General features: G+C 52.8%; 1 protein-coding gene across 1 annotated transcript in view; it reads right to left on the minus strand.

Moving 5' to 3' along the window:
* Positions 1-501: 501 nt before the first annotated feature.
* The window catches only part of GRIP2 (glutamate receptor interacting protein 2), a 56,098-nt gene continuing 43,876 nt past the window's right edge, over positions 502-12,723 (minus strand). Inside the window, exons 18-24 of the mRNA XM_057705973.1 lie at positions 11,641-11,780; positions 10,859-11,038; positions 9,690-9,864; positions 7,902-8,007; positions 3,566-3,709; positions 2,602-2,748; positions 502-785 (exon numbers count right to left, since the gene is read on the minus strand). Coding sequence (XP_057561956.1) covers positions 627-785; positions 2,602-2,748; positions 3,566-3,709; positions 7,902-8,007; positions 9,690-9,864; positions 10,859-11,038; positions 11,641-11,780 — 1,051 coding nt within the window. The 3' untranslated portion in view covers positions 502-626. The remainder of the gene's footprint in view (positions 786-2,601; positions 2,749-3,565; positions 3,710-7,901; positions 8,008-9,689; positions 9,865-10,858; positions 11,039-11,640; positions 11,781-12,723) is intronic.

The following is a 12,723-nucleotide window of genomic DNA, read 5'->3' on the forward strand; positions in this document are numbered from 1 at the left end:
TCCTGGGAATCCAGACACCCCAGCTCCGGGTCTCCTAAGCGGGGACGCTGGTGCGCCCCGAACACCACAGTCTGGAGGAGGGAAGGGGCTGGCCGCCTCCCTCCTCGTGCGAGACTGTCCAGATGATGCAGCCTTCCCCTAAACGCTCCCGAGGGGAGTAACCACGCACGGCCGGGAGGCTGTGCCCCCTTGCCTGCGACCGCACAGGCAGGAGCAGGTACCCCCCACTCCCTTCCTCAGACAGGGCACGCGCTCCTCCCTTGCACCCACTCTGCTCTCCTGGGAGAACACGCCCTGCGTGAAGCAGAGCTGTCCCTGCCCTAGACGTTCCTCCCGGGGGTCCTGGAGGGACCTGCGGCAGGCCCTGTACTCCCCGCTGGGCGGCCTGCCTTGACCCCTATTGGGCAGGCCTTCCCTACCCCTGGGCATCTTGGAGGCTCAACTGCAAAAAGACCTTGATATCACTGCAGCTGGGCCTGGCCCCCACCCCGTTACCACAGACCTGGAGAACAAAGTCCAGTCAGAGCCTGCCAGATGACAGGTGGACGCCTGGGTGGCCCCTGCTCCAGCCTGGCTGCAGATGTGGGAGCCAGGATCTTCCCGGGTGTCCAGATCTCATGCTGATGTCAGAGCATCCGTGGGCCACTGGGGCCTGGCGCTCGTGGGGCCCGGCTGCTCTGGGCCAGCGGGTTGCGGCTGATGACCAGCTCCATGACGTCGCCCGCCTCCACCAGGAGTGGCACCGTCAGGCAGCAGTCGAGGTCCCGCGTGCGAACGTGGTTGACCTGCATGTGCACAGTCACGGGGCAGATGGTGTCCATTCAGCCTGGCCTGAAGCAGGTGAGCATTTCCTAACGTGCAGGCAGAGCACAGGGTGAATCTGAACACTCCCACAGAGGAAGGCACTCTTATTTAAGTCTCTCAACCCTTCTGTGCATCCTTCACCCTCCAACACCTGCTTCTCTCCCTTTTTTTCCCTCAGGTCCCTGACGTCAGACTATACTACAAGCCTACAGTAATCAAGACAGTATGGTACTGCCACAAAAATGAAAATGTAGATCAATGGAATAGGATAAAAAGCCCAGAGATAAACCCATGCACCTATGACAAAGGAGAGAAGAATATACAATGGAGAAAAGACAGCCTCTTCAATAAGTGGTGCTGGGACAACTGGACAGCTACATGAAAAAGAATCAAATTAGAATACTCCCTAACACCATACAAAAAATAAAGTCAAAATGGGTTAAGGGCCTAAATGTAAGCCTGGACACTATAAAACTCTTAGAGAAAAACACAGGGAGAGCACTCTTTGACATAAATCACAGCAAGATCTTTTTTGACTCACCTCCTAGAGTAATAAAAATAAAAACAAAAATAAAAACAAAAGTAAACAAACAGGACCTAGTTAAACTTAAAAGCTTTTTCACAGCAAAAAAAAAAAAAAAAAAAAAAACCATAAAGACAAAAAGACAGCCCTCAGAATGGGAGACAGTATTTGCAAATAAAGCAACTGACAAGATATTAATCTCCAAAATATACAAACCACTCATGCAATTCACTATCAAAAAAATAAACAACCCAATCAAAAAATGGAAGACCTAAGTAGACTTTTCTCCAAAGAAGACAGGCAGATGGCCAAGAGGCACATGAAATGACGCTCAACATCACTAATTATTAGAGAAATACAAATCAAAACTACAATGAGGTATCACCTTACACCAGTTAGAATGGGCCTCATCAGAGAATCTACAAATGATAAATGCTGGAGAGGCTGTGGAGAAAAGGGAACCCTCCTGTACTGTCGGTGTGAATGTAAATTGATACAGCCACTATGGAGAACAGTATGGAGGTTCCTTGAAAAACTAAATTGAGAAACTAAAAACAGAACTACCACATGACCCAGGAATCCCACATTCCTGGGCATATACCCAGAGAAAACCATGATTGCAAAAGACACATGCACCACGATGTTCACTGCAGCACAATAGCCAAGACATGGAAGCAACCTACATGTCCATCAACAGAGGAATGGATAAGAAGAGGTGGTGCATATGTACAATGGAATATTACTCAGCCGTAAAAAGGAATGAAGTTGTGCCATTTACAGAGACGTGGGTGGACTAGAGACTCTTTTTTTTTTTTTTTTTTGCATTCTTTAACTTAACAAGCAGACCGCATGCTGAGCTTCCTGCCTAGAATGTGGGGCATGGGAAAGGGTGTGCCGGGGACACCCCACCACTTCTATCTTCCCACTCATATCTCCCAGGCTCCCTTGCTGTTAGTGAGATCACATGACTTAGTTGCTGTGGCATCTGAGGCATTTGCTAGAGCGTAAAGCAAGGCCCACAGTGGACATACAGTGTAAGCGATAAATGTGGATGTGTATTAAACCACTGAGAGTGGGGTTGTTAATGCATAACTTGGCCTAACCTCCCAATACAAGTGTGTTGCCATTCCCTTCTCTCAGATGAGAAATCTGGGGCTCAGGAGAGGGGAGGCAACCTGCCCAAGGCCACTCAGCCAGGATAGAAGTCGGGCTTTCTCCCCAGCCTGGGGCTAGGGAAGGCCACTCCATCAATGGTACCCCCAGCCCAGCTTTACCTGGAGGACCCTGTCAAAGGGCCGGAGACCCCCACGTTGGGCTGGCCCATCAGGGCGCACAGTGTGGACATAGACGCCCTTCTCCAGGAGGCCGTCTGAGACGCTGAAACCGAAGTCACTCCGTACTGGGTCCTTGTGCAGCGTCACCTGGGAGGAGGAGGAGCAGCAGGTCTCTGGAACCCCTATCTTCCCCCCCAGCCTCCCACAGTTGCCCAAGTCCCTTGGTCTGGCATTGGATGCCTCCAGGACCCAGCCTGAGCTCACCTGGCTGCGCTTCCACACGTGCTACTGCCTCAGCATCCTGCCCAAGCCTGGGTTTCTGGAGCACCCCTCCCCTCCCCCTCCAGCACTCAGTCATGGTGGAAGCCATAGGAACTGAGTTCCTTTCTGTTCTTTTTCAATCTTCTCACTTGCATTCCAGGAGAAAGTCTCAGTGGGGTGACCAAGTGTTTTCACCACCCTCTGACACTTCCCACCTCCCCATCCACCAAAGAGCTGGCTTCAGGCTCAGAGCCTTCTGAAGGCGTTCATGGGCCGAAAGGTCTTTTTTCTCCTCTGTGTTTTGTTTTCCTAGACAGCAGCCTATAGATGGCAAAAATGCTGGCCTCTCATTTAAGGTAGTAACACACACACACAGTAACTTAACTGGCAAAAACACGAGTCTACTTAAAGTATCGTGTGTGTGTGTGTGTGTGTGTGTGTGTGTGTGTGTGTGTGTGTGTGTGTGTGTGTGTGTGTGTGTGTGTGTGTGTGTGTGTGTGTGTGTGTGTGTGTGTGTGTGTGTGTGTGTGTGTGTGTGTGTCACCCAAATGGTGGGAGTTTTGGAAAACTACCTTCTATAAACTCTGTGTTTTATTGGTGGAGGAAAATGACACCCAGGGAGGGGCAGGGCCCATCTGGAGCTGTGGCAAGTGCCCACGGCATCAGGACACATCCAGGCCTGCCATGTGCCCCCAGCACCCACCTTGTGCATCTCCAAGGGTGTTGGCAGCAGCAGCTCCCGCATTTCCTCCGGGGAAGTGCGTACCTCCTGGCTCCTCCTCCAGGGTCGGTGGCCAGGCCTGCCCTCGAGGGCCACACTCTGCACGGTGCCTGTCATGATGGATGCCTGTGGGGACACAGCTCTTCACTTGGATGCTTCCTGCTCTGTTTGCAGTCAGCCTCTATGGACACCTACTGTGTGCCAGCCTTCAAGGTTACAATGGTAAAACAGAATAGACGGGGTCCCTGCCCTCCTGGGGCTCTCAGCTCGATAAGCAGTCAGTATAATAATCCTGGGCACTGAATCATTGGCACGTACACTGCACTTCACACACACAACTCATTTTACACTCTACAATATTATGAGCCACACAAATAACATTTCCCCCCATTTTACAGATAGGGAAACTGAGGCTTAGAGAAATTAAGATTTGACCTCAGAGTCTGGCTCCAGGGTCTTAACCACTCTGCTAACTTGCTAATCACAAAAATAAAGAAGATGAAATTACACAAGGCACTAAATGTCACATAGGCCAGGTACACAGAATGTGACAGGTGGGGACAGTAAACCTGGCCAGTGTGAGAGATCAGGGAAGCTTCTGGAGCTGAATCTGAAAGATGAGCAAGAAACAGGAAGGGAGGAGAGTCCCTGGCGGGAAGAGGGAAAAGCATGTGCAAATCCCCAGTGATGGACAGATGTGGGTGGAGGCCCTGCATCTGAGAGGGTGCACAGGACGCAGCTGGGAGGGCAGAGGCTTAATCCTGCAGCACATCCTCAGTGGCAGTGCCAGGGCCCTGGGGCAGTGGCTGGTGACACGGAATGGGGGGAAGACGCCATTAGGGGCAACTAGGACTATCAGCTGCCAGCTAGAACAGGGGCAGATGACATGGGGTGGCAAGAGGTGACACAGCACAGCTGGGAAGGGAGACAGATGGACAGACAGAGAGGAGATCCATGGTGCAGCCCCAGAGGACAATATTAGGAACTGAATAGACCATGAAAGTACCACAACTTAAAACTTGTGGGATGCAGTCAAGTAAGCACTTACAGGTAAATTCATATCTTTAAATGCACTATGTTAGAAAACAAGAGAGACTGAAAATTAAGGCGTTAAGAAACCAGGAAATGTATCAGGAGTTAAACACAAAGTAGAAGGAAGGGAATATCAAAGCTAAACATAAAAATGAGTAAGATAGAAAACAATGAAACATGGAGAGGTAATTAACAAAAACAAACCTTGGTTCTTTGATGAGCCTAGTAATCAGCAAGACTGATAGAGAAAAAAAAATAAGCTCAATCAACAACTGAAGGAGATCTAGGATTAAGATGGCGGAATAGGAGGATGTGCGCTCACTCCCTCTTGCAAGAACACCAGAATTACAACTAAACGTTGAGCAATCATCGACAGAAAGACACTGGAACTCACCAAAGAAGACACCCCACATCCAGGGACAAAGGAGAAGCCTCAATGAGACAGTAGGAGGGGTGTAATCATGTTAAAATCAAATCCCATAAATGCTGGGTGGGTGACTCACAAGCTGGAGAACAGTTATACTGCAGAAGTCCACCCACTAAAATGAGGGTTCTGAGCCCCACGTCAGGCTTCCCAAGCTGGGAGTCCAGCAACAGGAGGAGGAATCCCCAGAGAATCAGACTTTGAAAGCCAGCAGGATTTGATTGCAGGACCTCCACAGGACTGGGGGAAACAGAGACTCCACTCTTGGAGGGCACACAAAAAAGTGTGCTCACCAGGACCCAGGGGGAAGGAGCAGTGACCCCACAGGAGACTGAACCAGACCTACCTGCTGGTGTTGGAGGGTTGCCTGCAGAGGTGGGGGGCAGCTGTGGCTCACCGAGGAGACAGGGGCACTGGCAGCAGGGGTTCTGGGAAGTGCTCATTGGCATGAACCCTCCCAGAGTCCACCATTAGCCCCACCAAAGGGCCTGTAAGCTCCAGTGCTAAGTAGCCTCAGGCCAAACAACCAACAAGGTGTGAACACAGCCCCACCCATTAGCAGACAAGCAGATTAAAGTTTTACTGAGCTTTGCCCACCCAGCCCTACCCACCATCAGTCCCTCCCATCAGGAAGAAGGCACAAGCCACCTAGATACCTTTCTCCACAAGAGGGCAGACAGCAGGATCAAGCAGTATCAGCAGTATTTCGTCTTGTGGAACTGAAAACCACAGCCACAGAAAGATACAGAAAATGAAAAAGCAGGAGACTTTGTACCAGATGAAGAGACAGGATAAAAATGCAGAAAAACAACTAAATGAAGAGGAGATAGGCACCCTGCCAGAAACAGAATTCAGAATAATGATGGTGAAGATGATCCAGGACTTTGAAAAAAGACTGGAGGCAAAGATCGAAAAGTTTACCAAAGACCTAGAAGAATTAAAGAGCAAACAAACAGAGATATGCAACACAATAATTGAAATGAAAAATACACTAGAAGGAACCAACAGCAGATTAACTGAGGCAGAAGGGTGAATAAGTGACCTGGAAGACAGAATGGTGATAATAACTGATGTGGAAAAGAATCAGGAAAAAAGAATGAAAAGAACTGAAGACAGTCTAAGAGACCTCTGGGACAATGTTAAATGCGCCAACATTTGCATTATAGGGGTCCCAGAAGGAGATGAGAGAGAGAAAGGACCCGAGAAAATATTGGAAGAGATTATAGTTGAAAACTTCCCTAACATGGGAAAGGAAAGAGCTACCCAAGTCTGGAAGCACAGAGAGTCCCAGGCAGGATAAACCCAAGTAGAAACATGCCAAGACATACAGTAGTCAAAATGACAAAAATTAAAGACAGAGAATTGTTATTAAAAGCAACGAGGGAAAAATGACAAATAACATACAAGGGAACTCCCATAAGGGTAACAGCTGATTTCTCAGCAGAAACTCTGCAAGCCAGAAGGCAGTGGCATGATATATTTCAAGTGATGAAAGGGAAGAAGCTACAACCAAGAATACTCTACCCAGCAAGGATCTCATTCAGATTCGATGGAGAAATCAAAAGCTTTATACACAAGCAACAGCTAAGAGAATTCAGAACCACCAAACCAGCCCTACCACAAATGCTAAAGGAACTTCCCTAAGAGGGAAACATAAGAGAAGAAAAGGACCTACAAAAACAAAAACAAAAACAAAACAATTAAGAAAATGGTAATAGGAACATACATATCAATAATTACCTTGAATGTAAATGGACTAAATGCACCAACCAAAAGACACAGATTGGCTGAATGGATACAAAAACAAGACCCATATATATGCTGTCTACAAGAGACCCACTGCAGACCTAGGGACACATACAGACTGAAAGTGAAGGGATGGAAAAAGATATTCCATGCAAACGGAAATCAGAAGAAAGCTGGAGTAGCAATAGTCACATCAGATAAAATACACTTTAAAAAATGTTACAAGAGACAAGAAAGGACATTACATAAAGATCAAGGGATCCATCCAAGGAGAGGAGATAATAATTATACATATATATGCACCCAATATAGGAGCACCTCAATACACAAGGCAAATGCTAACAACTATGAAAGAGGAAATGCAAGGCAGAAATAGAGACACAGATGTAGAGAACAAACACATGGACACCAAGTGGGGAACGCGGGGAGGGTTGGGGAGGGATGCATTGGGAGATTGGGATACCAAATTGTACACTCTAAATATATGCTGTTTATTGCCTGTTAACTGTATCTCAATAAAAGTTCTTAAAAAAAAAAAACAACTGAAGGAACAAAAATGGGGCAAAAGCACAGATAAGCAGAGTGTAGATTATTGCCCTCAGAGCCTGAAGGAGCTTCGGAAGTGACCCAGTGAGGTCCTCCCTAGGTCTCCCCAGACAGCCCGTTCCGCCGTGGGCAACGCTAATCTCACAGAAAGCCACGGTCACCTCTCCGCCTCTGCGGCCCCTCATCCCCACGCTGGTACCGATGCTGACACCCACAGGCTTCCACTGGGCATGCTTACGACCACGTCCTGCACATGCACACACACACACACCAAAACTGCCCTTATGCATCCAAATGTGCACACTCAGACGCACGTGCTCGGACAAGACCCTCAGCACAGAGCACGTGTCCGCACGTTTTATGCCAAACATGCTCACATGTGCCCACCCCCCAGCGTGGCATACCACAGCCTGTGCCTGTGTGAAGGTACCTTTACACGAAGGATGCCCGGAGAAGGCACTTGTACACGTCACACAGGAGCACAATGCCATCCATGTGCTGCCTCCCACGGCACACGCACAACGTGCCCAACACGAGTGCCCTTTGGGGGCCTGAGGGCAGGGGCCATACCTCCAGCTCCCTCAGCAGCTCTGACTGACCACATGACTCCAGGTCTTCGAGGGCTTCCCCGAACATGCGCCAGAAGCCCTCCTCGCGGGTGGGGCCGGGGGCTGGGCTGTAACGTAGGAACCAGAGAGCGTCAACTCCTGGCGGGCGGGTGGGCAGGCAGGCGGGCTGGGGCCTGAGGAGTCTTCCGAGCCCTGGGGCCCTGCGTTGGGCTCAAGGGGCCATAGGGTGGGTGGGCGTGCGGGCGGGCAGGCAGGCGTCCTCGGTGGCAGTGCTGGGGCCCCGGGGCAGTGGTTGGTGACACGGAATGGGGGGAAGACGCAGTTAGGGGCAACCAGGACTGTCGGTGGCCAGCTAGAACAGGGGCAGATGAGACGGGGTGGAGAGCGGTGACACAGCACGCCTGGGAAGAGAGACAGACGGACACACGGACAGACAGACAGAGAGGAGATCCATGGTGCAGCCCCAGAGGACAGCCCCTGGCCCCACCCAGACACAGGGCATCGCAGGACAGTGACAGGGACAGAGCTGGAGCTGGCAAAGACACAGATGGATGGAGAGGATGCAGTACTCGGGCCGGGGAAAGGGCTGCGCCCCCCTCCCCCTCATAACTTCTATCACAGGAGGCCTGGCCCGTCACCAGCTCTAAAGTCAGGTCTCATCAGAACGGTAACAAGCCACATTTCCATGCTTCACTGTTTACAAAGCCCTTTGCCATCTACAAAGCCCTGGCCATTATCAACTGTGCTGTGGTGGGCAAAGCAATTTCTGTACGCAGGCTTTCCTCTTAGAGGAGCCGCCAGGACAACGACGCAAAATACGCGCCTCCTTCCCTTCCCATTTCAGAGATGAGAAGACTGAGGCTGAAGGCCATGTGCTCCATTCAAGTCAATTCTACAAATGTTCTGAGCCAGGCCCTCTCCTGGGCACAGGGCTATATGGCGGTGAGTAAGGTAAGGGCCCTGTTCTTTAGGAGCTGAGGGTCACTCATGGAGTGTATGTGAGCACCGACTGGGTGCCAAGCTGAGCTCGGGGTGTCACGTAGAAGACAAGACAGCCAGGTGATTGACAAGTAGACGCAAGGTGGCCAACGCCCCCAGGAGGCTCACGCGAGCAGCTGTGGGTACCAGTGGAGGGAGGGGGGATGCCTTGCTCCTGAGAGTCAGGGAAGCCTCCCGGAGGCAGGGGAGTTTGAGCCCGGTCTAAAGGATGAGTAGGCATCGGCCAGGAGAGGGGAGGGGATGGCATTCTAGGCAGAGGAACTGCCAGACAGAAAGCCGAGCTGTGGCCGTGGGAAGGGGTGGCGGGGCCGCATCAGGGGCAGCATTTCGCCGCGGGACCTGCTCCCTGTAGGAGCTGTCACGCGCTGGGCAGCTTCCTCCAAAGACGACACCACAGAAGCCACCACAGCCACAGCCCAGGGCTGGTACTCATGACCCAAGGGCCCCTGCAGGAGGCCATCGCAATCTGGGCCACATCCGGAGGGTCTGGCTTCGAGTCCTCAGTTTCTGAGAACAGCAGATCACCAGACGTGGGAGGGGCCAACCAGGCTGCCTGTCCACCCCCCAGCCTTTGCCCCTGCTGTGCCCTCCGCCCAGCAGGCCCTTCCCCCACCCCAGCCTTCGGAGATGGCTCTGCTCCACACTTCCTCTCCCAGGAGGTGCCCCCCCGGGGGACCAGACAAGACGCGTCCGTTGCCCCCACCGCCTCGGCACAGGGACCGGCTCCCCATGCCCGTCCTAGCCGAGAGGCCAAGCCTGTCTCCTCCCTCGTGGCGTTCCCGCTACAGACCTAGTTGGTGGCTCCCAGCCCTCCTCCTCTTCCTCCTCGGGGAAGCTCTCGTCGGCAGGGGCTGGGGTATAGCTCGTCCTCCGGGGCTCGGTGGGTGGGGGACTGCTTCTCAGCCGGCTGGGCCGCCGTTCCGGTGGGGTCACACCCCGGGCTGCCGCCTGTGGAGTGTAGGAACCTGGTGGGTGGAAAGAGGGGGCATCTGTAGCCTCTCTGTGCCCTTAGCTTGCCCTCCTTCCTGCCCCATTTCCAGCCATGCTGGGTGGCCTGGGGGAGGCCTTTGCCCTCTCCGGGCCTGCCTGACTACCCAGAGTCCCCAAGAACCGCCTGGATCTCCGGATCATCAGCAGAGTTAATGCCAGGGCTCCAGGACCCTGCCCCAGCTCCACGTGGGTTGGCGTGGCTGACCCCTGCCTGAGGGGAAGGTCTACTGTGTTAACCATCCCCTTCTCCCTGCCACGGGGAGCTCTGAAGGTCCTGTCTCAGGGGGTGATGCTGAGACATGCTGACCTGGTGCTGGAGATGGGGAAGCTGAGACCGAGAGCGGGCATATATCCAGCAAGTGAGGACTAGGTCAAGGGCCACCTGAGGCTACCTAGAGGCCTCACTCCACGGCTCCCTGAACTGGGCCTGGGGGAGTCCCTGTGGTTCTGGGTTACAGAGGCCTGAAGGCCAGCCACCAGATTCAGATGGCCCCTGAGGGCAGCCATGGGTCTCAATATGCATGGGCAGGGGAGCTTGTGTCTTTGGGGGCACCTTGAGGGTGTCCACCCGAGAGGGTCTCAGAGGATGGGGTGGGAGAGGGCTTTTGCCTGCCTGTCTTCGATGGGATGCAATCAATGCTGAGTGGTTGCTGTGAGCTGGGCATTGGGCTGGGAATGAAGGAGGCAGAAGTAAGACCACTCGGTCCAAAGCCTCGTGGGGGTGGAACTGAATGGGCAGCTGTGGTTCCGTGGATGCCAATCAAAGCCCGAGAAGGCCTGTGGTCCAAACTCTGAGGAGTGAGGGGCCCTCAGAATGGCTAATGGGGCCCAATCAAGTCTGCCTTCAGGAAGTGTCCCTGAAAGATGGAGCTGGCAGAGGAGGAGCAGGAAGAAGGGTTAGGTGGATGGAACAGCCCCAACAAAGGCCTACAGAGAACACAGTGCCTGTCCAGGGGCTGGAGGTGTTACCTGGGCCCCCAAAGCCACTCTCTGTGGCTGAGCTGCCCCAGGACTCCACGGCACTGTCCACGCTGGGCACGGCAGGGGAGGATCGGGCTGCTAGCAGGCCACCTTTCAGTGCCTCTGGTGGGTCCTCATCCGCATCGCTGGCTTCACTGAGGCTGCCTGATTTGCAGGGTGGGAGGGGGCCTGGGAGGAAAAGCAGGTGTCACTGCCACTGGTTTCTGACCTTGGAGACAGAGGTGCTCAACCAGCCTCAGTTTCCCCACTTTGGCCTGGTTTGGGAACTCACAGGCCCTGGGCACCCTGAGCCTTTTGCTGGGCGAGCTGACATGTGAGGTGGGAGGCAAACCCATTTCACAGATGTGAAAACTGAGGCTCGGGAAGGCTGCACAGCATGCCTAAGGTCACATGGTGAGCAACAGTGGAGCCCAGATTAGAACGAAGGCTCTAAATCTCGGGTTCTGTCCACTCCCTACCAAAGCATGGGAGACAAATTCATGGGAAACTGAGGAATGTCAAAGTGATGGCCACAAGGCACAACAAGCAGGCACCTTAAGAGGCAGGAGGCGAGGAAGGGCATGGTTCAGGCCCAGAGGGCCCCTCACCAGCTGTGGGACCTTGGGCCCATCACTCTGAGCCTTGTTTCCTCACTGTCCCAGGCACCCTCCCTCCTCCACACCGTGAGCAATGATTCTGTGAGGTTGGGCCCACAAAGCTTGGCACAGAGGCTGAGGGATCTCTCTTCCTAAATGCGCTGGACAGCCCCCGGGGTATGGGGTGAGGCTCACGGTCTAGCTGTTTCTTGATCTTCAGGGTGACGGTCTCACCAGCCACCTGCAGGAGGTGGATGGCCTCACTCAGTGGCCTGCCCTTGAGGCTAACACTGTTGATGGCAAGGATACGGTCCCCAACGTGGATAGCGCCAGTCCTGGGGAGGGGGCACAGGGTAGAGGATGGGAGTTAGACAGGGCTTTGAAGTGGGGGTCTGCCCTTGGGGAACTCAGGAACCCCAAAGCACAAGCCTGGGAGACTGGAGCTGTGCTGTCAGTACAATGGCCTCCAGCCACATGGGCCCCTGGAATGTGGCTGGCCTGAACAGATGTGCTGGAGGTCTAAAACACACACCAAATACTGAAGACGTAATATGAAAGAAGAATGTAAAATATTTTGTTAATTTTTATATTGATTACATGTTGAAATAAATACATACTGAAGATTTAAAAAATTTCTTTTTATGTTTCCAGTGTGGCTACTAAAAAGTTTATAAATAAATTTGTGGCTCACATTATACTGCAGTTGGACAGCGCCGATCTAGATCAGCCAGGCGAAGGCAGAGAGGTTGTCTATTGTGCCCCGTAGGGCTGGTGCACAGTAGGTACCCAGAAAATGCCAGAGTGGATGAAGACATTTGAGGTCAGAACCGGTCACACTGGCTTCTGCAGTCTGCTGGACATCCAGCAGGGGGCGCGCCAGAAGCACAGACGCCAGCAGGTTGACACCTCAGCCCCAGAATCCCTCCCATCCTTCTGCACTACCCCATCGTGGTTTGGTCCCTTGTGCTCTGTCCTCCTCCAAGGGCCCATCCTGCCCGCAAGGCTACCCCTTTACAAAAAGCTCTTCTCAGTGCCTGGAGCTCATTGCAAAGCTATCCGGAGAAAGCCTGTCTCACCCATACTGGGGTCTCCTCCCTGTGACCCCTGTGGGGACCAGTTCCATTTCTGGGCCCAGATCTACCTGCTTCCCCTTCCAAACTGGACAGCCTGGACACCCCTGTTCTCACAGCTCTTCCTGCTGCCACAATTTCAGGAAAACTTCCTAGGGGAGAGGATAACAGGGTCCCACTCCCCAATGCCTCAAAAGAGGCCCAGGCT

This window comes from Hippopotamus amphibius, chromosome 13, assembly GCF_030028045.1.
Source record: "Hippopotamus amphibius kiboko isolate mHipAmp2 chromosome 13, mHipAmp2.hap2, whole genome shotgun sequence".
NCBI lineage: Eukaryota > Metazoa > Chordata > Mammalia > Artiodactyla > Hippopotamidae > Hippopotamus > Hippopotamus amphibius.